The 25,258-nt window shown below is 46.6% G+C and overlaps 2 protein-coding genes across 4 annotated transcripts in view; one reads left to right on the forward strand and one right to left on the reverse strand.

Moving 5' to 3' along the window:
- The window catches only part of LOC119163144 (uncharacterized), a 33,104-nt gene extending 20,496 nt beyond the window's left edge, over positions 1-12,608 (forward strand). For all 3 annotated transcript variants that reach the window (XM_075874113.1, XM_037415089.2, XM_037415090.2), the window contains 4 exons: positions 1,623-1,796; positions 8,623-8,769; positions 10,626-10,787; positions 11,896-12,608. In XM_075874113.1, coding sequence (XP_075730228.1) covers positions 1,623-1,796; positions 8,623-8,769; positions 10,626-10,787; positions 11,896-11,920 — 508 coding nt within the window. In that variant the 3' untranslated portion in view covers positions 11,921-12,608. The remainder of the gene's footprint in view (positions 1-1,622; positions 1,797-8,622; positions 8,770-10,625; positions 10,788-11,895) is intronic.
- A 2,493-nt stretch (positions 12,609-15,101) lies between these two features.
- LOC119164688 (uncharacterized) lies at positions 15,102-16,470 on the reverse strand. Its single transcript, XM_075874513.1, has 2 exons — positions 15,772-16,470; positions 15,102-15,674 (listed from the first exon to the last, which is right to left on the reverse strand). Exons 1-2 carry the CDS (start codon positions 16,468-16,470, stop codon positions 15,102-15,104), a joined length of 1,272 nt encoding a protein of 423 aa, XP_075730628.1.
- Positions 16,471-25,258: the final 8,788 nt, after the last annotated feature.

Below are 25,258 nucleotides of genomic sequence, written 5' to 3' on the forward strand. Positions count from 1 at the left end.
GCCCAAAAATGCGATAAATTAAAGAAAGCAGAGGCATCAAGCTTTCTGTTGGGAAATATATATCTGGCTGGGGACGTCTTAGGAATGTCATCGCTGGAAGGTACCAAAACTATTATCATTTGGCCATTAAAAGAAGTATAGCCAGCTTGAAGGACATGCGACTAGCTGTTTAGGCAACATATTTTCACACAGCATCAAATGATACCACTGCATCTCGTGTCCATTGCCCGAAGGACGCCGAAACTTGGTGTAAATTCAACGAAGCCAAGTTGAGTGGTGCACCATTCATTCATTCATAAAGAACACCTCCCAGCATCTGTTGTTACCTGTAATGAGCTCATTCAGACTTTTTCGTTAAATTCCTTCGTGGGAAACCTCAAAACCCTAACGATTCATTGAACTGTCGTGTGAGAGTGCACTCCGCAAAATGTTTTCCTCGAATATCAAACGCTGAAAATAGGCACTCTTGATGCTGTGCTCGCTTTTAGTGATGGCAGTATAGCCCGTGTGAATGTGTTGAACCCCTTGGAAATTTCGCCAGGGCGCTGCACAGTGCAGGGCCTTTGCACCCTTTAAGTGCTTCGACAGTACTTTGCTCAAAGGGCAGCACAGCAGGTGACTAAGGAGGCTCGCCAGGCAAGACATTTGAACACAAAAAGAAAAATTTTAATTGGTGATGAGTGTCTGTCTGGTGTTTATTTAATGGGCCAATCGACTTGCTGCTATCTCATTGTACTTTTAAAATAATGTACACTCTTAACTTTAATTCTGATTATCTCAAAACATGATTTTTTTGTGCATTGAGGACCACGATTACTGCATGTCGCTAGGAGCAGCAAGCAAACCAGAGGGGCCTGTTGGAAATAATGGTGGTGGAAGCGGTGCGAACGTCCTGGTCTACGTAACGCCAGTCGTCGTGTGTTGCAGCTTTTTGAGCGCCAACAACAGCGCGTCAGTCGAGAACGCGACGTGTGTTCTGGGCGAAGCACGAGTCGTGCGCTGTGTGTAGACGCACTGCGCACAAGAGAAAGCAGACGAACGCATGCTTGCTAATACATGTCTCCTGCCATTGAAAAAGGCTTTTTCAGTTGCTGGTGAACTTTTAGGTCGTACGGTATCGCTGTGTCGCGGGACATGGTTTTTCCAAGCATTGTTGCCATTGCCGAGAAAATTTGAACGAGCCTGACGGAACCGTGGACAATGAGCTTGTGTAGAGTGGTGACAGGGGCTGCGACGATGATTCCGAATCAGACCTCTCGATCAGTGATTCCAACTAGACCGTGCATGACTGGACCTGACTGGTTAAAGCATAAGCTAATTCTGTTAAATAAAAAGTACACTTCATTAGTCATCAAATTAATTTCTTATAAATATACTGCATGTGTCAGGACTATCGCACATTATTTCGTATGCGTTTGCGGAATCCCCACATATTGAAGCCCCAAAATTATGAAAAAAAGTGCACAAAATATGCAAGTAAATATAATACTTCTCTTGGGATCATTGTTAGTTACTTCTCACTAATATTGTTTCTAACAAAAACAACGAGCCCCTAAAGTTACCTTTCTTTTCTTCGTCTATGGTGAGAGAATTCAACGCAGGTTTCTCACATTCTCTTACAGTGTCACGCCAACACCGGAAGACAACAAGCATGAAGAAGAAGCATTGAATATCTGTGTCACCAGCGTGTGGAGCATGGCTGCAGACTCGACCTCGCCTGCAGCTGAAGCTGAGGGTGGTTTGGGACTGGATAGAATGGACAGAACAGTCGAGGAAACGTCACCAATGGCGGAAGGGTGAGCAGTCAGCATTATCCCTGGCATATGTCTTGTCTATAACAGGACAAAGTGTTGGTGATCTCCGGTCACGTTTTCTTGCTTGATTATTATGCTTGTGTGAATATTCGAGCCCTTTGAATTTCGAACGAGTATTAATGTATTTTAATTATAGTTGATGTGAATATATATTGCGGGTGATTTTGAAGTATTCAAAGCGAATAGTTAGTTGTATATTTGTAGCACACTTCTAAAGGTTGTTTCACTGCAGAAGAGCATTGCTGTACCGAGAACACACCTGTCCAGGGGAAATCTGCACTGCCGCGAAGCGTCATTTTTAAAAAGGTACTGACACGTGTGTTCGCAAGCGAGTTTACTCCACCGTACTAATCTCCTGCATACAGAGACACCCCCTAAACAAGTGTGACGCTCAGCCAGTGCTGATAAAATATTTTATTTTCATATTAAAGTCAAATTTCTCCCAGGGAACCTACCGACATTGACACTAACTTGACGTCAAATTACTGTACTAATCCTAGTGACTTCACACTGCAGTCTGACAAGTTCTGATGATGTCAAGTGCCAAAACACAAAAATGGCACTTGCGGGTCGCCCTCTCGATCGTCTGCTTGCGTCATGCGGTCACTGTTATCCAGCATTCCTGAGGATCGAGCTAGCGGAGTCTTGAATAGTGTACGCACACGCAAATAAAATACAGTCAAGCTCACAGATAACGACCCTACTTAAAACGAACTTTTGCTTAAAACAAACAATATTTGCGTGACCGTGAAAATATGCATTGTTTCAATGGCCCGAAATCGCACTTACAACGAACGTCTCCAAACGCCGCCGATCAATTACAGCGAACAGAGTCCGCGCTCTGCCGACTTCCGGGAAAACCACTTTCGACCACCCATCAGACATCGGTGAGGTGCCCAACGCCGACCCTGCCTCCGCGCTCCTCTAGTTGCCGCTCTCCCCGACCGCATTATGTTATGCACCTCCCCATCCTTTGTCTCCCCGCTTTTGCGGGGGTCAAGGGACAGAGAGCTGCGTGTTTTAACACTGCCACTGATCTTTCGAAGACAGGTCGGCCATCTTTTCTGTTTTTGGTCGCTGGTACTGTCGTTGGCGTCGCCGGCCTGGAGTGACCAGACCATTTGCCGACATCGTTGGCCACCGACTGTATTCGATTGTCCGCGTCTTGTCTTACCATATCGTTATAGCGTTTGCGCTACCCTGCCGACCCTGATAATTCGCGATTCGTTTTGTTTTTAGGACCTGTTCTCGCTCACTTCACACTCGGCTCAGCATGCCCTCCGCACGCGTGCGGAAGCGTAAAAGCGGCTGTTAATTAGCACCAAACGAATCGCGAAATATCTGTCGGTGAGGCCAAGCGAACCCGCTGGCGCAACAAAGGATTTTTTGACGACAGCTGCCAATGCATTGAACACCGCCGGGCGCGCAGACACTCTTCAAGTTCTCTGCGCGGGAGTTGCGCGTTTCGCGGACCTTTCAAGCAAGCTACCCGACCTTCCTCCTTCCCACGTGTTATGATTTTCAACGTCGCCTTCCTGCTGTATCCCCCCCTCTCTTCACCCTATCGCAACTCCTTGCCCTTCTCTCGCAAAGCTGCTCTCCTCTCTTGATAACAACTCCTTCGCTTGTCCCCACCGTTCTGCGACACCAGCCACGCTGACTCAAATTCAGAAATTTCGTTTTCCAACTAGCAACGGGCCCAGAGCTGTACCATGCATTCTGGCATGTGTGTGTCTTTCCCGCTCTTGGTGTGTGCGTGTGTGGTCAGGATGGCGGACGGGTGGTCTTGCACGCTTTTTCCTGCCGCTCAAGTAAACGTCAAAAGTGGGACCACTTGGCTTAAGTGCCGCGTTGCGGAGCGCTTGACCACCTGGCAGCCAACTTGCCACTTCGGGCGTTTTAGTATTCAGCTGTGGAGATGGAGAATATTTTGTGGGCGGCGGTGACTGCTACATGCACGCGAAACTGTTTTCGCGAGGCTGACTTCGTCGACGTCAGGCTTGATACCAAGCCTGAAGCTTCCGAACAGGACCACTGTGGCAGCGATTTCTGAGAGCGCGTCATCGACTCCGACATGGGAAAGTGGGTGGGACATCTGTTGCAATGGATTGATTACAGCCGATGATGATGCCAACACTGCGAAACCGTGCACGGATTAGAGCATAATGTAGTACGTGGCAAGAGCGATTTGAAAGAATCGGATTGCGAGACCGATGAAAATTTGGAGCCAGTGCCTCATGCAGCTTATGCCACGGGCCTCGGTGAAGAGCACGCCCCGCCGCGGTGGTCTAGTGGCTAAGGTACTCGGCTGCTGACCCGCAGGTCGTGGGCTCAAATCCCGGCTGCGGCGGCTGCATTTCCGATGGAGGCGGAAATGTTGTAGGCCCGTGTGCTCAGATTTGGGTGCACGTTAAAGAACCCCAGGTGGTCCAAATTTCTGAAGCCCTCCACTACGGCGTCTCTCATAATCTGTGGTTTTGGGACGTTAAACCCCACAAATCAATCAATCGGTGAAGAGCACGCTGCTGTTTGAAATAAACTCGGGACCGCCCTTATTGCTTCTGCTCTTCAAAACACGTGCGTCATGGTATTCTTTGGGCAAAAACTTTTGTGTTTTCACTTGCAACTTTTTTAAAAGCTGTGTTTCATTTACTACGAACTTCGGGATACAACGAACGGATACCACGTCAGGCTCAGGTTCATTATAAGCGTGCTCGACTTATAAATATGCTTATTAGAAGGCAAAGGAATCATTTGATGTAAAATTTGTCGTGATGGCGCCAATATTTTGCCCTGTGTGTTGGCTTATGCCAGTGAAACAGGAGACAACAGGTGCAAGTTCTATAGATTCCAGTTCGATCCAACGCTGAAACAAGCACGGGTCGACTTTGTGCGCCACGGCCAAGGCGGAGACGCCAACCAAGCGGATTTTATTCTGTTTGCTGCACTTCTTTACACATTGACGATGAAGAACCTGTGCCTTAAAAAGTGCTGGACACAGTGCGATTTGACATCCGATTTGGCGTGTGACGCAGCATGTGGCCTACGATTATTCACGATACGTAAAAAAAATGAGCTATCAGCGCTCGGTCTCCGCCCACATACGACATCTCAGCTTGCACACTCCGAAGACTCATATCCTCTTTATAAAACAGAAAATAAACAACCTCACACAGCCATGCTTTGTTGTCTAGTAACATTGCCAACAAATCTACACTTTCGCGAGTGACAAACATGGCCACAGCCCACATTCATTCTCGACTCCAAGCTTAGGCCTAGCAAAGCCAATGTTTTTGGTAGCGCTGTTCACTTTTCAGCGTAAGCTCATTGTCAAGCGCTTATTTTGCCAACATGATAAAAGCTTGTACACTTATATGATGCTTTGACTCGTGCAACTGGTTTTCTCAACCCCCTTGATGTAAAGAGCAAAGGTGGGAACGAAGCGGGCCGGTTAGCCCAGACGGCCAGTGTCACTCTTTGTTTACCTGCGAAATGGCCTTCCATCACGGCTCAATATTTCATTGGTGGTTCGGAAACGGACGTTGCCTTACAGGCATAGCACACTTCAAACATCATCTTTTGAAATCATAAGTTAGTTCATGTCAGAAACGGTTTATCTAATGTTTTTCACCCCACCGGTAACGGCGATATCCACAGATATCAGGGTGATGGGGGCTATCTGAGCGGCGAGAAACAAATCTGCGATGGGCGCTTACCAGTGGCGCCTCCCAATTGGCACCATCTTTCAGCCCTAAAGTGATGCCGTTTCCGCCATCCTAACGATGTGCCTTCCTGCCACGACAGTTGCCACACGTGCAGCGCGCAGCAGATGAAGCAGACAATCGAAGAAGCGACGGGCGGACGAGGATACATAATGAATACTTGCGCGTACGCATACTACCACCTGATGGTGCTGTTCATACCATGTCGTGAGGTCAGGGTACAGTAGGAACAGAAACTAGTTTTTAAAAGCGTGCTGTAATAAATTTTTCAGGACACGCTCACGTTTATCGGTACGTTATCTGTGCTCTCGGCTGCTTGGCTTATCATTTGACGCAAAAAAACGATAAGTGAAAAATTTCGTGTCAATTCCCTTTAAGGTTAAATATATATTATACCCTCTCATCGATTAATCATTTTGTGAGTTTAAAAGCTTGTTATACCTGCTTATATGCTGGAAGTACAGTACATTTTAAAACGTAACATATTTTGCAGGTGTGTCTCTTGCATTCTATTGCAAGTCAAATCCTGCTACTACTTATTCAAAGTTGCTTCCGCTTCCTTTAAAAAAAAAAAAAAGACATTCACACATGCCTTGTTTCAACCAAAACAATATATATTGTGCAGGTTTACAAATGCACTCATTTTTTTTTACTTGTCCTCAAATTATTTAAAACATATCACTATCCATTCACGAATTCACTTCAAACATCAGATTTACTAGTCACACAAGCATATTCAACATGTTAGACAGTTGGAACTGTGGTTCTGCATTATTTATGAAGTTGGAGCTCAAGATAAATGTGAGATTGCTGTGTGTGCAGTTTGTTCATTTTTTTTTTTGCATTACTCTCAAGCTACAAGTTCTCTCTTTGGTTCAGCCCACATTATTGCAAGCCTGAAACTTTTCTTTATTCACGACCCATCTAATCCTGAGCTACCTTCTTTTTCTCTCTCGCTTGTGTTTGTTTGCGGTCAGCCCAAAGTGAACTTGGAGATAACTAGGACTTAGACTTCTCTTACTGATAAATGGAATGGCCAAATTGACGCAATAACATCTAAAGCATCTGAAACACTTGAATTCATTAGACGCCGCTTACGCTAAGCTGACTTGAAGACAAAATTTGGGGCATACACCTTACTTCTTCAGTCGAAAATAGAATATGCCTCATTCATTTGTAACCCACATGAAACATACTTAACACTCTTGAATCCATCCAGAATAAAGCTGCCCGATTCATAACCAGAAACTACATTCGTCATTTGAGCATCACTAATATCAAAGCATCGCTGAGCCTCTAATTACTAGAGGAAACAAGATTACTGGCCCTGCTATCCCACTTTCAGAAACTTTATCATGATCATTCGTCATTTGCTACCACCTTACATATTACCCGCCCATCGCTATTTGCCACGCCTAGATCACCCCTTCAAAGTTTTAGTTCTGTGTGCGCGTTCTAAGGTCTTTTATAACTCGCCTCTGTTTTGCGCACTCCGTCTTTGGAATGAATTACCACACGATGTTGTGTCTGTAAAAAACCACGACGCGTTTATAGTAGCGAGAAGCGTTAAGTTCTCCTAATATTGTGTAAAAAACAAAAAATTAACCTGTATGTCTAAACCTTTCCTATTATTTTGTGTACCATAGTGTTTCATTGTTATTCACTCTGCTTATTCTGGTGTTACTAACTGCATGTTTGTCCCAATATAACCTCACCCTCACCCCATTTACTGTAACACGCCCCCCCCCCCCCCCTTATGTAATGCCCAGTAAGGGCCTTTATGGTATGTGAATAAAAGAAAGTATATGAAGTTGAATCCAATGTTACTATTATAGTGAGGTCAGGCTTTACAAGTTAGAGCAGGAGTTATCAATCTGTGTGGCCTTAACCCATATATGCCTTGTGTCCTGCATGTAGGATGCTGAAACTTTTCGGTGTAACTGGAATGTTTTTTCTGTAAAGAAGGTAGCACCACTTAAGGTGTTTTTATGATGCCCTGTCCTCGTCATATGCAAGTCTAGGTGATCGCTGGGCTACAAATAGCCATGTGCTTGCAGTCACAAAATGGCTTTTTCGCGTGCGTGTAGCTGAGTGCCATGATGCGAAAAAAGAGTAATGTATAGTCAAATTGTTCTTGATGCTGCTGATATTTATGTCGATTGTTCGTCAGTTATTGGGTGTGCAGTAACTTTCGTATGAAAGGGATAGGCGCATATGTTTTTTTGTTCGTGGTGTGTCAAAGATCGGTGTCTTACATATAAGATGGCTCCAAAACTATTGTTCCAAAGAGTTTTTTTAATTGAAAGCCTTTTGTTTTCTGAGGTCATAGAAGCAATCATTTTGGGGAAATAAATTAGTTTTGTTAATTTTCCTAATTTTTGGCATATGTAGGTTAAGGAACCCGATCAGCTTTTGTAGAGCATTGTGGGACTCTTAACTTGTCTCTGTGCACTCGTGCACATTTAGCCTTATAAAAATCGGCGAGAAATGTGGATCATCATTCCCAAATTTTTCTTTAACGTCAGTGGTGCTTCATCGGTGTTGCAGCCAGGTGTGGCTATCAAATGCTTAAGGTACAGAATTCAGAGAAGAAATAAGTTGGATTATACCAACCATGATCTCTCTAGCTGTTTAAATTTCGTTGGCATGGTACACCGGTGACAAATAAGCAGGATTACCAGCGGTCCGATGAATAATTGATAGAGTTTCTCTTTTCAAAAGGCAAAAGCGAGTGCATTCAATGGAAATCGAACTTCATAGGTCAAGTTCGTGCACTGTATATGTGCCCTTTTCTGGATATTCCGGGGTAACCACTTGCACTCACGTAAGTTTTATGGTGTACGACGCTCACATTGTTCATGGAGCCTCACTTAAAGAACTGTGGCAAAGTTTCAGATATTTCGGATAGCATGGACATGCTTCACACTAAAGGATACTAGAACAACAACAACCAAAAAAAAAAAAGATTCCTAATCCCCACAACACTTTTTGTGCAAGGGAGAAGTTTGGCCGTTTCTCACTTAAGAATACTAAAACAACAACAACAACAAAAAAGATTCATAATCCCAACAACACTTTTTTTGCAGGGGAGAAGTGCGGCCATTAAAGCGACTGGAATCGCACCTAGAAGTGGTCGTGCGGGAAGGTCACCTGGAAGATGCTAACCCCGAAGGCACCGCGCGAACCGATCAACTAGAAGGCGTAACACTTCCTGAGCACCTGCCAGAAGAGAGGTGCGACCTGTCACTTTACAGCGAAGCTGTGCTTGGCAAGGGGCCTGTGTGTTTCCAGAAATGTGTATATCCATTGTCTTCTAGACTAGATGCCTGCCACGTGAAGAAAAAATCAGCTGCCAAATTCTTTCCCTCTTTTTCTTTCGATTAGCGCCGGTCATTAGTGCCACATGTGGCGGACTGTGCAACCACTGTTACATTGTAGAAGTGGGCAGAGTCATAATGACGGGGCTACTCCTTCGCAGAAAAAAGTGGCGAGCGGCTGCACAAAAATTTGAAATCGGCTGAGACGGATGTTCTAATCCCTGCAACTTTCTTATTATAGCATGTATTCGCAAAATTCTCACAGCAATATGTTCATATAGCAAAAGCTCACATATTTCTCTTCATTAAAACTTATGGACCTCGAGGTTGTTTACTGGCCCTTTAGCAAAGCCCCACAAGGCTTTCTCAAGATGTCATGTTTGCCCGTAAGGTCATGTAGTTGTTATAATGTTTTATGCTGACTTGTAGGCTGTGGAATCGATTCCCAGCCGGGGTGGTCGCATTGAAGAGACACCAAAGGGCAAAATGATGTTTTGGGTATTAGCAAAGCAGAATTTCCCGATCCTGAAAACACCATTGTTACTGTAGTGACTCCAATTGCTACAAAGTGCTCCGAAAGAGAATTGCCCTCGGCCTTGCTCGAAACAGTAGTTTATGTTTAAAATCGCTTTAAATTTGCTCGGAAATGACACTGAGAGAATGAGAATGATGAACTTTTGCTGTTTGACCGACTTATAAGTCCCTAAAAAATAGAAAAGAATCAGTGTACTATCATCCCAGTGTGCTACTAGTGTGCAGCATTATTGGCTCTGATCTCATTTATGCAACAAGAACTGGCATAATAGGCAAATAGCTCCTTTGGCTGTTTTTTTTTATCAGCTGGACATGCTGGTTAGTGTGATGAAATGTGCTTTTATTTGATACCAATCTACTGCTTATTTGGCAACATATATATGGGACACATGGGACTGGGGTTACTTCTAAAATGTGGCACTCGATATTTCTGCTTTGATATGATTTCTGCCACAAATACTAGTATATTAAATTACAGCTCATTTCACAGCACATTTGCGACAACTGGCCGTTGTTCGTTTAATGAAATTTACATTGAATGTTGTTTGCTAAATATATTTTATAATAAATACCAATATTTACGATATGCTTAAACAATGCTTTAAACTCCGATTAATGTTTGGCAAATTAGTATCTGCTCCTAAAACACCAATAGCTGCTTCAAACTGGTATGTTTACTGCTCCGAAAACACCTTATGGCTGCTGCAAAACAGTACTTTTCCTGTTCCAAGATACGCTCCAAAAAGTAAAAAGTCACTTTCATCACGGTTATTGCGAGACGACGCGTGGTAAGTGGGAAAAAGCCCGAAAAGAATATGCAGCTGGTGATGCCACCTTGGAAGTCCCACACCGAACATTGTGATGTAGATTTCGAAGCCGTCTCCTCCAAAGCTTCCAATCGATAAAAAAGAAGTACATTGCCCCTTCTGGTAGCCATTTACCTAGCACCCAAAGCTTCAGACGATTTCATCGAGAGAATGTCACGAAAATACAGAAAGTGCATTTTGAATTTTTTGTATGTCAGGTGTGGAAATTTATACGTGAAATTTAGATATTAAACTTTAACCTTGATTTTCTCTGCTAATAATGAACTTTTAATGGTAAGACTTATCACAATGGAGTTATCAGAGGGCAGTTTACCTTTCTAAACCAAGTGAATTTTTCTCCTTAGCGTCCCTTTACATCCAAAGTGGCCTCATTGAAGTGCCTTGGCACTTACCAAAGTACCCCCTTTGTAGGTCTCATCTACCCGTGGCAGTTGCCAAGCAGTTCGAGACTGCAGACGCATCGGAAGAGACATCATTGCAGCTGAAGATTGTGGACGTCTGGAGCACGGCCTCCGATTCGACCACGGCTGCAAGTGAAGGGGAGGAAGAGCCCGCTAGTCCCACATATCTTACGTAAGCTCCCCCTGATTGCCATATTGTTGAGTGCTGGCCTCTATTAAGGCCTTTATTATACAGCGTACGCACAATGCTTATATGAGTAAGAGACAAGAGGTGGTGCATCCTGTAACAGCTGGTAGCCCCTTCCCAAGCTGAGTGCGTTTCTTCGCATGACCGTATTGCACTGCGACAAAAGTGGTTTGAGGTTTTAAGGTTCCAATTTTTTTTTTCGTTCTTTTTTGTCAGTCGACATAGGATTGTTGGTGTGCTCACTTTAGCTAGTTTGGGCGCATTGTAGCCAGGCAGTGGGCTTTATTTGTGACTGTTGGTGCATGAGTTTAAGATGACTGTAGTCTTAAGGGTGCCAACTATGCAATCATGCATGGGTGACATTCTAGATACACACTTTTAAAGCTCGCAGTTTTTTTTTTTCTGGAGTAATTTTGAACCTGTCATAGCGAGTTTCTCATTGCCTTATCATTATTCTGGCATACTAGGTGAAATCCCTGAGACTCTCGAATTGTAATATTGTAAAAAAACAGGGCAAAGTAGCAGAAATTCATTATGGAAAGTACGGAGCACCCACACAGAAAGAAAAGATTGAAAGGAAGAAGACAAACAGAGTGCTTGTTTTTCTTCTTCCCTGAAGTTTGTTGTGTGTGCGCCGAACGTTTTCTGCCAGGTTACCTGGGTTTTTGGTTTAAGCATGAAAATTCTACTATTACTCAGCTTCATTATTTTGAGAACTTGTGCAGCTTTCTGAAACAATCACATATTGTTTCTTGGTGCAGTAGTTGCAACAGACATTATATGCATTAAACAAACTCTGCATATCGTTTTGCCGAATATCAAGTCTGGCTTCTGAAGGAACTTTGGTGGCACGTTGCCTTGGTTAAACTTTCCTAAGAACAAGTGTATATGAGCAGCATTTTTACTTTAGCTGGCTGTACTTAATAAATGGTTGAAGGCAGCATTCTTTTACCATTAATGATGGTACTTACTCTGGCTAAAATGAAACAGTTCTGCATTCTAGGCATTACTCTTATTTATGCTCATTAAGATCACTTTTTAGCATGTAACAGTCTGCATTGTGAATTTTATATTACTGTTCTTTATTTTACAGCAATGATGCCACAATCTTATTCTAACACTAAGAAAGCAGCAAGCCCTGCACGTCGTGGCAACACCTTCAAGAAAAAACTAATTACACCAAGAAGTGGCCATGCGAAGCTGAAAGGCAACACATTGCAGCCCACTCAGAAGCGGCACTTGATTGGCTAATGAACGTTAATTTTGCCCAATGCACAGATCTGTCATGTTGTTATCTCATGCTCAGGGTCACGGTGACCCAAAGGTGTTGGGTATCGGGGACATTACAAGAGGTACACTTTTAATTGACTGATGAGCATTTACTTAATTGTACATTTTGTGTACATGTTGTATATTTTGTGTAGTTTTCAGCATTTTAATAAAGGACGTTTTATATTTAGAACGCTTTAGCAATTATAGATCACTTATTGAGAGCACCAAAAAGTAGTTGCTGTCTTTTGAATCCTTGATCAAAGCATGTCACAATGATTAGCACACAGACATGAACGTGTTCAACACAAGAATACTTGGAGAAGCACTTGTTAACACTGGTGAAGATACGAAACAAGAACTTTACAGAGTGTGCACTGGACATCAAGTTGTGTCTTTGTGTCTGCCTGTATCACAGACGTGCTTTGAAATCAGTACTGTGCTTTCATTTACCTTTTCTTGTTCAGGCAGAAGTCATGTGACAATTCTGGCTGTGTATAATTCATGTCCGAGCATTAAAAGTGTGTTCACTGGTTATGATGCAATGAATATCAAAAGATTCTTGTATGTAGGGTGCTTTTAGCTGGTTTGGAATAGTAGTAACCAGCTTGTGCAGATTTCGGTTACAATAACGCATGGATGTTAGGGGAGTAGACGCAAAAAGTTTACATCTTGTCACCAATTGGCCCTGTCGGAAGGCTCTAATGATAGAGTACCTCACATAGGAAAGCCTTGATTTACCTGATACTCTAATTGTAAATGCAGTTATACCTGCATATAACGAAATTCACTAATTCGCAGAAAAACTTATTTTAAAGTGGATGTAGGTTTGGCATGAAAATAAAAAAAATAAATGCACAAATTTAACAAAAGGGCAACAGAGCAGAGCTAACTCAAAACAGTGATTTGGCGGTAAAAAATGCGTTATTGTTGGGATAAAATTTATATAGGCACTCTGGGCAAGTTTGCGCCGTCACCGCCATGTTTTGTAACAAATCCAAATTGATAACGGTGTATAAAAGCGCGGAAGCAGTGTTGAAGCAGCGATAAAATCAGCCGCTTCTTTTATATCGCCTGGAAGGCTGATACGATCACTTCCCCCCGTGTGTTAAAACTGCTGTCAATGCGAAAACAGAAAAAAAAACACCGGTCTTGAACGAGCATAAAAGAACGTGTGGGGGGGGGGTCGAGTAGCAACGGTGAACTTTGATTTTAAGGTCGCGGTCGCTGGCGCGCGTGCTATCTCAGCAGGCAGCAGTGTGCTCTCAACACAGAGAAACTGTGTGAAAAGAGCACTGCTCTCTAGAACGGCCGTATTTGCTTACATCAACGTTTTGTAGGAGTGCCGCGATATCGGATCCAAAAGAGTTGGCTGCCCGCCTTACTTCGTACAACATTAGAATTTGTTGCTATCACATTCATCGCACTGCAATCAACGCGCCATCATGCGCTAGGAGCTTGAATAAACATACAAGGAGACACGAATGTCAAAATCTCGGACACGAAGAAGGACGTCTCCACTGGCACGGGTTGCACGTCTTCGTCTTCTTCGTTCTCTGGCACAGAACTGGCTCACTGTTCACTGGCACAAAACACCAGGTGGCATTACTCCTCCTCCCTAGAGAGCATCGACCCGATGCTCAGACAAAAAAGTGCACAGCAGTGGGTCGAAGTAGGCAACATAAACAAACATTGAACATGCTAGCACACGAGAGGAAATGCGTCCTGGGCCCGGCAATCGGAAATAAACGGCATTCACTGTTCACATGAAGGGTTCACTGGCACACGAAGAAAATTCGCATCACCGTGTAGTGAGTGAGTGAAACAACTTTATTGACGATCCGGCATAAAAGGGGAAGGGGTAGGGGGATTAAAGCGAGACACTAGCGTGCTCGGACATCCCGGAGCAGTAACCTACTCGCGTCAAACTCGTGGGGGCGCCGCTTTCGGCCGCTGGCGTTCCAGGATGCTAAGCATGGGCTGGACCACGTCTCTTTGGTTGCCTGGCTCTCGGCTGATGATTTTGCTGCTTATGGCAGTTGGCATTACTTCTTGGTTACTCGGCGGTGGTGCACAGTACCAGAGGGGGTGTCTCTGGGTGGCTTGTGCCTTCTTGCAGTGTTGGCATACATCAGTGGTGTAAACCTCCGGGCAAACATGCTTTGCCCAGGCGGGGGTCCATATGGCGTGTACTTGCAACTGCCGTAGTGTGGCTGCTTCTCTGCATTGTAGGTCTCGGTGAGGCAGTGGCTAGAGGCGTCTGCTCGTTCTGTACCACTGCAGAAAGTTGGCATAGGTTGTGATAAAATACTCTCCGTCTTCGGCATCGGGTCGTTGCGGCCCCGAGGAATGCGTTGACAGAGACCTGCGGCTAGTTAGCGCGTGTGCCTCCGTATCTGCCTCCTCGTTGCGGTTCGGGCCCACGTCCAGCTCCCCGGCGTGCGCAGGGAACCACTTGACGGTGACGTTGGTTTCCGGTCTTGCTATAGTTGAACATACTTTTGCAGTGGTTCCATGGACGTTGTTTGTGGCAAAGTTGACTATTGCCGTCTTCAAGTCCCTGAGGACCGTGCGGCGATCCGGGATCGCTAGTGCCAGTGCGATTGCAAACTCCTCGGCCTGCGTGGGCGATTTGCACCGTATGCTTCTCGACGTTGTGAGTACTCCAGTGTCTGCTGCAATGACTGCTACTGCGTACGTGTTTGGCCGGTGGGGATACTTCGCCACGCCCACGTAGTACGCGCGCGGATCGTTGGCGTGACCTTTTGTGAGGGCCGCGGCTCTCGCCGTTCTTCTTTCTTGGTGTACTTGCGGGTGCATGTGCTTCGGTAAGGGTGGGACCCTCAGTCTTTGGAGAACGTCTTGGGGTAGCTGCTTTGCTACCTCCGGAGTCGTCGCTGGCGTGTTGATTCCGATGCGTTGTAGTATCGTTCTTCCCGTCCTGGTCTGGGACAGGCGGTTATACTGCGCCGTTCGCTGGGCTTCTGCTATTTCTTCCAGCGTGTTGTGAACGCCCAACGCGAGCATGCGTTACGTGTTGGTGTGGGGGTATAAGCCCAGGGCCGTCTTGTACGCCTTTCTGATCATCGCGTCAATCTTGATCTTCTCCGCCGCTTTCCAATTGTGGAACGATGCTACGTAAGAGATGTGGCTGACTGCAAACAACTGGGTGAGTCGTAGTAGACTGTCTTCTCGCATGCCCTGGTACCGCGTGGCCACCTTCTTGAGTAGGCGGGTGGCCAGCGAGAGCTTTGCATGGAGCATCTGTACCGTCACGTGGTTGCGGTTCAAGTCCTCGAGGTGCAGCCCCAAAACTATGAGCGTCTGCACGTGCGGTATCGGCGTTCCGTCTTGGGTTACCACAGTGATGTTCTGCGTTGACTGGCGTCGCGCACTTCGCGGTGAAATCACTAGCATTTCCGACTTGGTTGGTGAACATTTGAGTCCGGTGGGTCGTAGGCGTTCTTCTACGGCGGCGACGGCTTCTTGGAGGGCTGCCTCGATCTGGCTGTCGCTTCCTCTCGTTGACCACAGCGTGATGTCGTCCGCTGAGATCGTGTACTTGATGTTTCTAACTAACGCGTTCCGATCTTCGTGCAACGCCTATCATGACAAGGTTGAACAACAGAGGGAAGATTATTGAGCCCTGCGGTGTCCCCGTGCTCCCCAGCTGCTTGAGCGGTAGTTGTAGTTCTCTTGCCACAAGCCGCATGATGTGGTTGGTCAGGAAATCTTTGATGTAAGCGAACGTCCTCTCCCCCATGTTGAGGTGGGACACCTGCCGAAGGACGGCCGAGTGGTGTACGTTGTCGAATGCTCCCTGGAGATCCAGTCTGAGCACCGCTCTGTTATTCAACGTGGGAAAGTGTCTGTCCACGATTTCATTCTTGAGTAACAGCATGGCGTCCTGGGTACACAATTCGGCCCGGAACCCCAGCATTGTATGTGGATATATGTTGGATTCTTCCAAATAACGTTGCCATCTGTTGAGTAGGACGTGTTCAAGCACCTTGCATACGCACGACGTTAGAGAAATTGGTCTCAGGTTGTCTATGCTGGGTGGTTTGCCCGGTTTGGGGATCAGGACCGTTTTCGCAGTCTTCCATTGTTGGGGTAGCTTGCCCGTCCGCCAGCACTGGTTGTAGTACTTTGTGAGGGCTTCGATTGCTGTGTCGTTCAAGTTCCTCAATGCCTTGTTGGTGACGTGGTCCGGTCCGGATGCCGATTTACAGTTGATTGTTTGTAGAACCATGTCGGCATCTAGTCTCTCGTTGGTTGCCCTTTCGTAGCTGGGGAGTGGGTCCGTTGGCGTTACGGGGAGATACTTGGTGTCCAGGCGTCGTTGCACCTCAGCCTCTCCCATTTCTTTGACGGCTTTGTGAATTGTCTTGTTCAGCATCTAATGCTGAGCTCCCTTGGTTGTCTGATCGTTGAGCAAGTGGCGTTGCAGGCGCCACGTCCTGTCTTTGTGTAGTTGACCGTCGGCTTCTTGACACACCGCGTGCCACTGCTGTCTGCAGAGGACTGTGCTGTGATGCTCGATGTCTCTGTTGAGTTGTGCTATACGTTTGCGTAGCTTTCTGTTGTGGCATTGACGTTTCCAGCACCGTCTCAGCGAGTTGCGGGCTTCCATGAGGTGCGCTAGTCTGCTGTCCAGCATCGTAGCCTCCGGCTCCGCTTCTACCATCTGAGTGGCGTCTTTGGTCGTGGCGTTCAACATGTTGGTCCATGCTTCTATGTTTTCAATGGTTTCCGTAACGTTGTCTTCTAATTTCTTTCTGTACTCGTGCCAGTCGACGATTTGCTGTTGCTGTGCTCTTTGCGTGCTCTCTGCGATGGGTGTTGTACTTTCGAGTATGCAGTGGTCACTTCCCAACGTCTCCCCGGTGTTCTGCCACGTGACTTCATGCAGTGCCGAGGCCTTGCTTATGAAAGCGAGGTCCGGGTTTGTGTCTCGCAGCGACGACGTTCCGTTTCTCGTAGGTGCGTTGGGGTCGTTTAGCAATTGGTAACCTGCGTCCATTGTTTCGTCGTAGAGACTGTGGCCCTTCGCCGTTCTTCTATGGATACCCCCATGCCGAATGTTGAGCGTTGAAGTCTCCACACAGTAGGGTTACGTTGGAGCCCGCGAGCTGTTGTGCTTTGTGCACAAGGGTGCGGAATTTTCGCTGGAAGTGCTTCGGATTGCTGTACACGTTAATTATAAAAGTGCTTTCACGGCGCTTGCTCTTCCGGTGCCCGGTGACGATTTCGACCATGCTGTGCTCGATGGCGCCGTTGGGTAGCAGCTCGTGATCTATTGAAGTTAGATTCTTCTTTACCAAGGTGCAGACCCCCTGCCCTGCGCCTTTCCCAACTGTTCGTGCGCTGGGGGACTTCGCAAAGGTGGGGTTTCACTGTGCGTTTCTTGTAGTATTATAACGTCGGGTCTCTTGGTGCTTTGCTGTATGTACTGTTGTAACGATGCTTTTCTCCCCTGTATCCCATTGGGATTCCATTGCCATATGAGGAGATGATGCTGTTGTGTCTGTGCTCTGTTTCTGTGGTTAGCGGTGCCTGTTGCCATTGTCCCATCCATTATTGCGGTTGGGTGAAGGCCTGTTGTGGGATTAGTCCTGACGACGTCAGCGCGTGTATTAGTGCATCCAACTTAGTCTGTATTCCTTGTATGGTAGACTGCATGCCATGTACGGGAGTCACCGTACATGGCATGCGTCGAGGCGTGCGTTCGTAGCATCGAGGCCATCCTTAGTAGCTTTCATGCCTTGGCTCAAGGTTTCGTAGTTGGCTTGGCGTTCATGGTCTGTTCTAGTCGATCTTGACGTTCTTCTAGGCTGTCCAGCCTAGCGTTGACTCTTCGTTCACGTGCGTATTCGAGCGCTCGCTTCTTGGGTGCCGGTTCGCGGTGTAAAATATGGTTTTAGGAGGACGACGTATGCAGCCTCTGGGCGTGGTAACTTGCGTAGGGATGATGGTGAGCCTCCGTCTGGAACCACTTCGTAGTTCACGTCGCTCACACGTCTGAGTACTTTGTAAGGTCCAAAGTACTTTCTCAAGAGTTTCTCACCGAGACCTCGCCGCCTAACGGGTGACCAAACTCAAACTTGGTCACCAGGTTCATAATTAACCTCTCTATTGTAGATGTTGTACTACCGTGCATCTGCTCACTGTACTGATGTTGAGACGGGCCAGTTGACATGCTTCCTCAGCGCGCTGAATGTACTCATTGATGTCGGGGGGCTAATTGGTTGAGCTTGTCGATGTCCTCATACGGATTCATGGTGTCTAGCATAGTTCTGACATCTCAACCATAAGCGAGCCGAAATGGTGTGAAGCGTGTAGTTTGTTGCGTTGCAGTGTTGTATATAAATGTTACGTACGGCAGGATGTCGTCCCACGTTTTGTGCCGCACATACAGGTACATAGAGATCATGTTGGTTAGCGTTTTGTTTAGCCTTTCTGTTAAACCATTACTCTGAGTGTGATATGCAGTGGTTTTTCGATGGCTTGTGTAACTCAACCTGAAGATACCACCTAAAAGCTTCGCTGTGAATGATGTCCCTTGATCAGTGATGACATATGACGGGGCACCATGTCGTAGCACAATTCGATGCATAAAAAAACTGGCAACTTCAGATGCGGTCCCTCGTGGCAATGCATTCGTCTCAGCGTAACGCGTCAAGTAATCGGTTGCGACAATGATTCATTTGTTTCCTAAAGAAGACAAAGGAAACGGGCCTAGGAGGTCCATTCCCACTTGTTTAAACGGTGTACGTGGTGGATCGATCGGTTGTAGATGGCCTGCAGGCTTTAAAGGCGGTGTCTTGCGACGCTGGCATTCACGGCATTCCTTCACGTAGCGTTTGACACAGGCAGACATTTTAGGCCAGTAGTAGAGTTATCCCACCCGGTCCATAGTTCTCAAGAAGCCCAGATGGCCGGATGTGGGTTTGTCGTGGCAAGCTAATAAGACGTCATCACGGAGGGCTTCAGGCACGACGAGAAGATGAGATCTGTCACCACCACCGGTGTTCCTTTTATATAAGATGCCATTTCGTAGGCAAAATGATGGCAACATTCGCGGCATTGGACAAGGAATGGGCACGGTGCTACCTTCTAAGTGACTTATAATCAGTCTTAGATCGGCGTTATTTCGTTGATTAGACATCAGATCCGACCCGCTGAGAGTTGCCATGAAGATGTTGTGTTCTTCTGCGCTTGTACTGGCGGATTGAAGAGGTGCTCATGATAGGATGTCGGCTTCTTCGTGCTTATTGCCTGACTTACACATGATGGTGACATTAAATTTCTTTTGGCTCAGACTCCATCGTGCTAATCATCCTGAAGGGTCTCGTAGATTGGTCAACCAGCACAAAGCATGATGATCAGTCACCACTTTAAATGGTCTTCCATAGAGATATGGCCTAAACTTTGTAATTGACCAAATGACCGCGAGACATTCTTTCTCTGACGTGGAATAGTTAGATTCTGCGCGAGACAGTGTGCGACTTGCGTAGGCTATTACCTGTTTAATGCCATCTTGTCTTTGTACCAAAATAGCTCCAAGACCAATATTGCTGGCATCAGTGCGTACTTCTGTGTCAGCATCTTCATCGAAGTGGCCGAGCACGGAAGAGGAAGAGAGCCGGTGCTGTAGCTCTGCAAAGGCAGTCAGCTGCTCATCAGCCCAGACAAATGGTGCCATCACGTGTGAGCCGTAATAGTGGCTCCGCAATGTTGGAGAAATTTTCAATAAAGCGCCAGTAATACGCACACAGACCCAAAAATCGTCGAAGACTTTTCTTGTCTGTTGGAGCTGGAAAAGCGGTGACGGCAGCAGCCTTGTCAGGATCAGGCCTAACATCGATGGCGCTCACGAAGTGACCAAGAAACTTTAACTCTTCTTAGCCAAACTGACATTTCTCAGGCTTGAGTGTGAGCTTGGCAGATCTAATGGCTTCGAGCACATTCCAAAGGCGACGAAGATGCTTGTCGAACATTTCTGAGAACACAACGACCTCATCGAAGTAGACAATACAGCTTTTTCACTTGAGGTCTGCCAGGATGGTGTCCATCATTTGCTGGAATGTGACTGGAGCGGAACAGAGGCCGAAAGGGAGCACTTTACTTCATAAAGGCCATCCAGAGTTACAAAAGCGGTCTTTTCCCGGTCACGTTCGTCGACCTGTATTTGCCAATAACCACTCTTCAAGTCGACGGACGAAAAATACTTCGCGCGCCGCAGCCTGTCCAGAGAATCATCGACTCTGGGCAGTGGATACACGTCTTTCTTTGTGACATTGTTCAACTTCCTGTAGTCTACACAAAAGCGAAACGTGCCATCTTTCTTTTTCACAAGAACGACTGGGGATGACCAAGAGCTGCTTGAAGGCTGTATCACGCCATCCTGAAGCATTTTCTTAACCTGCGTTTGAATCGCATGCCGTTCGGTTGGCAAAACACGATAAGGCTGCTGCCGTATAGGATGCGCATCATCGTAGGTGGTGATACGGTGTTTCGTTATCAGTGTTTGACGTATCTTTGAAGAACGTGCAAAGCATGTGTGGAATTTCAGTAACAGCTCGCTCAAACGCTGCTTGTTCGCTTCAGAAAGCATTCGATTGATGTCGACGCTGTGGAAAGGAGCTTCAGCAGTGCCAATGGCCTCGGAAGCAAAACACTCGGTGACATTGGCAACTGGGTCGGCCTTAGGCGGTGACAGTTCCTGGAAAAAGGTGGCGGTGCTTGTAGCTGAAGTTTGTGACAAAAACGTCGCAGTGATCATCACGAAGGTCAACAAGGCTTCTCGCTACACAGACACCCAGAGACAGCAGAAGCAAGTGATTGCTTTCCACGACTGCTTCACCGTGCATGACTCCGTCCCACGCCACCTGAACCACAACAGTTGCACGGGGCGGTAACGTAACAGCGCCGTTAATGACGTGAAGAGACACTCGGGAGTAGTTGGGTCCGCGTAAGCTGTTGTGGTGTTCGTGGTCGCGAAGGTGACTAAACGTCGTCAAATGTCAATTATACCACTATACTCTCTGAGAAAATCCATGCCGATGATTAGTTCTCGAGAACACTGCTGGAGAACGCTCAAACTGGCAACAAACATACAACCACGGACTTGCAATCTCGCTGTGCATATACCGAGGGTCGTGACAATATGCCTGCCAGGTGTACGAATTGGCGTTCGGTTCCAAGGCATCGTTACTTTCTTCAGAAGGGCGACCAGTTTTTCACTAATTATAGAATAATCCACACCAGTGTCCACTAAAGCACTGACTTCGCGACTATCTAGCAGAACAGGAATATCTAAGGAAACTTTTCCGCAATCAGCCGGTGATGTCGTCGATGTATCGTCGGTATCTTCAGTCCGCATCGATAGAGGGCCTTGAGCATGACCAGTCCGGGGACGGAGCCATGGCACACAGTGCTGGGCTTTGCGGGTGAGGATGGTGGGATTAATCTGCAAGCAGTGAAGGAGAGGATGCGGCGTCTCGAGCGCTGGAGGGCAGTGGTTGTCTCGCAGTGAGCGAAAGCACTGGGTGGCGCAGTGCAGTGACAGTGTAGCAGTGGTTATGAGCTCGAGCAGAGCGTGATTTTGTGTGTGTGTTTTTCGTCACCGATTTATATGCTAGGGTAACACTTCACCCGCTCGCTAAAAAGGGAACAGCATCAAATCATCAGCATCATCATCATCTGAGCGGCCTTGCCCCCAAAGGTCGCTTTGGCTAGTTTTCCCGACACGCGGGCTAGGTGACCGGCCCTGCACCACGCCCGAATAGGTGTGATGATTCGGCGAGAACCGCCGCGGTGATGGCGAAGGTATGTGGTGCCGAGATGTCGATCCACGCTGCTGGGCAACGTAGTCCGCAATTTCTGGAGGCTGCTGGCCGAACCTAGGAGGTGGAGAGTTGGCCGAAAAACCAGGAAGTCCCGGCTCTCGATAATTGCACTGTCGGTAGATGTGCCCAGGTTCACCACAGTGATAGCAAAGAGGACTTTGATCGGGGGCCCGCCACACGTCTGATTTTCATGGAATCGGTCAGCAATCGCTGAGGTACAGGCCCGCTTGGACTGCCTGAAGCATGGCTGGGGCCGTGGTATGAAGTGGAGTGAAATGTGGTGCAGGTTGGCGCAAATTTGGGTCTGCCGGATATATTGCAGGGGCTGCGATGGGAAGCGGAGCTAAAGGTGGTGCTGGCTGGAGCAGAGTTTGCGCATACAACATGCGAGAGAAGTCATTTAGGGGTCACGGCTCTGTCTGACTGGACGGTTCTCGTAGTGCCTGCTGAACTTCATCTCGGATGATGCCGGACAAAGAGCTGACAGTAGGCGCCGATGGTACTGATAGCTTGTGCAGTTCTTCGCGGATTACAGAGTGAATGAGCTCTCGGAAGAAGTCGACGTGGTCCTTAAGATTGCCTATGTAGTTTGTAGCAGAGGCAAAGTTCACTTGTCGCTCATACGTCTGGGTCCATTGCTGAAGCGTGATTTCAATCAGGACGGCGTCAGCAAGAAACTCTGACGTAGTCTTGGGTGGGCTGCGTACAAGACCGACGAACAACTGCTCCTTCACTCCATGCATCAGGTATCGCACCTTCTTCTTTTCCGGCATGTGAGGGTCGCCTCGTCTAAAAAGATGCGTCATGTCCTCAACATACATTGCTACTCCTTCATTTGGCATTTGCATGCGGCACTGGAGTTCGCGCTAGGCGATTGGGACTTGCATACGTTTCGAGAAGCCGGGGATTGAAGTCTACCCATGACGTGAACACACGTGCCCGGTTTTCGTACCAAACACACGCCCCGTCATTCAACCTGACGTAGACATGTCGGAGCTTGTCTGTGTCGTCCCACATGTTATGAACGGCAACGAAGTCTTAGTGGACTAGCCAATCCTCAACATCTTCATGGACAGCACCATGAAAGGGATTCGGTGTTCGTAGTTTGAACAGCGTATAGTGCATAGGTGTTGCGCCTTCCATACGTTCTGGGTTGGAGCCGCTTGGGACGGTGCTGCCTGGGATAGTTGGGGTTGTCATCCTCTCTGGGAGAAGTCCGAACTCGGGGTCCAGTCCATAGAGCCTTCGGCTAGCACGGTGAACAGGCATAACCATCGGTATGGGGCTGAAGCTTTTTGTACTGGGAGGGGTTCGGTGCATAGGGTGCCCCGCATCTCCACCAGTTGTCACGCGCTAGGAGCTCGAAGAAACGTACAAGGAGACACGACTGTCAAAATCTCAGGCACGAAAAAGGACGTCTTCACTGGCACGGGTTGCGCGTCTTCGTTCTCTGGCACAGAACTGGCTGACTGTTCACTGACACAGAACACCAGGTGGCACTATCACATTCATTGTAGTGCTTTCAACGTGCCGTCATATTGTTGCCAGAGCTACTCGGGAAAGCTACGGTCCCGCGAACTCGCAGCGTGGCTCAAGACGGAAGCGCGTTGATGGGACGACCTCCCAAAACTCGTCATATTCACCGTGGTGTCGGAAAGTTTTCATCAGCGCCTAATAGCAGGGAGGGCATATGAAAACTAACATTACAGCGAAAGCTGTTATGACATCACTTTTCCGGTCATGCGAAATTGTTGTCTGCCGTCGCCGCCGGTGTCCGTGACTCAGTGGGGCTTGAACTGAGTTCCACTGGGTGCCAGCCCGATATTCTACCACTTTGTTATGCCGGTGCTTGTAACTTGTTGTCAAACTTGCCTTAGGCAGGCATAACCTAGCACCAATGGCACAGTGGGGCTCGAAACCGGGTCCGCTGAGTGCCAGCCCAGTATTCTACCACTGAGCTACACCGGTGTTTCTGACTTGTTGTCACAACTTGCCTTAGGCAGGCTTGACATCGAGAATGATATCATATTAATACAACTTATAAAGCGCTTTACAATAGCGAAAGAACAACCAGTCGTCACGCAATGCGAATAGCGTAATGAGTGGGCTGTCCGATAATCCAAAACATCACAAAAGCTTGTTCTTGTTCTCTAATTAACTGTGGCACATACCCACTTCAGCCATGAATTCCTCATAGTCGTCAGCCACTGCATGGACAATTGGCACTAAATTCCTTGCAAGTGTTTAGCGAATACCACGCTTCTCAGAAGAATGACAAAAAATAGCATAGCGAATGCTGGCCTATTACCCAAAAGTTCATTATTAATGCCCTAGTGGGTACCCAGCAAGTGTGCTTGCAGTAGTTACCCAATGAGTGTTTTGAAATGGCTCTGAAAGGCCGCTCTTCTAGCTTTTTCTGTGACAGTACTACCCCTACCGCGCAGGCCTGGCGTTTTTTTTTTACACAATATCATAGTGGTCCAAATCACAAAAAGTCAAAACTACAAAATGACATACAAATCATACTTTATATATTGCCATTGTAACAAATCACTATCAAACAACTTTAGTAACAACAAATTCATGGACTAGATTATTGCTAAAAACAGCTGCAAAAGATGACGTATGCATTTGTAACATGGTGTAGGATCAACAAATACACATTATTATTGAACAATTTAATCAAACAATAAACCGATTGAAGAACATGTCAACTAAATTGTAGCAAACATAGAAAACAAACTTTGTATTATTAACATGGCACAGACTCATTGCTTATTGGTTTTATTGATGTGATGTTATTAGTGCGATTTGCGAGGCAAGCTATTTGCTTTCAAATACAGCGGTAGACAAGTTTATGGATGATTCAGTAGTTAGGGTAGGTTTCATCAGTTGTAATCTTTAATGATTTGAGGGAGAAAGGAATATTTAAAGCATTTAGTGTTGAAAGAGCATTCGGCAAGAGTATGGAAGTGGTTTTGACAGGTTGGTCCGCCGTGAAAAAAAAAATTATATACTTTGAAGGATATGTTTATTATGATGTGGAGTAGTTTAAATATTACTCTTGTCAGTTTCGTTTGGTTTCATACTGTTAAAACGCCAGCGTTATTGAGTAAGTATGTTGGTGAGTCTCTCAGTTTATACTTGTTAAAAGTAAACCTTATTGCTTTTCGTACAACCACTTCTATTTTATTACTCTGTTGGGGGTAAATGGGAACCAGACAGAGCTGGCGATTCTAATACAGATTTTACGTGGGTTGTATAAGCTATTAGTTTTCTATTCGGTGGTGCGTGTTTATAAAATATTTTCAGTAAAAAATAGTCTTTTTAGGGCTG

This window comes from Rhipicephalus microplus, chromosome 9 (assembly GCF_043290135.1).
Source record: "Rhipicephalus microplus isolate Deutch F79 chromosome 9, USDA_Rmic, whole genome shotgun sequence".
Lineage (NCBI taxonomy): Eukaryota > Metazoa > Arthropoda > Arachnida > Ixodida > Ixodidae > Rhipicephalus > Rhipicephalus microplus.

What these genes read in the sequence shown, in the direction of transcription:
- LOC119164688 (XM_075874513.1), bottom strand. Translation starts at nt 16,470, where the DNA reads ATGCTGAACAAGACAATTCACAAAGCCGTCAAAGAAATGGGAGAGGCT. An exon ending in ACCACATCATGCGGCTTGTG is followed by an intron (nt 15,675 to 15,771) that starts GCAAGAGAACTA and finishes TTGTCATGATAG; the next exon opens with GCGTTGCACGAAGATCGGAA.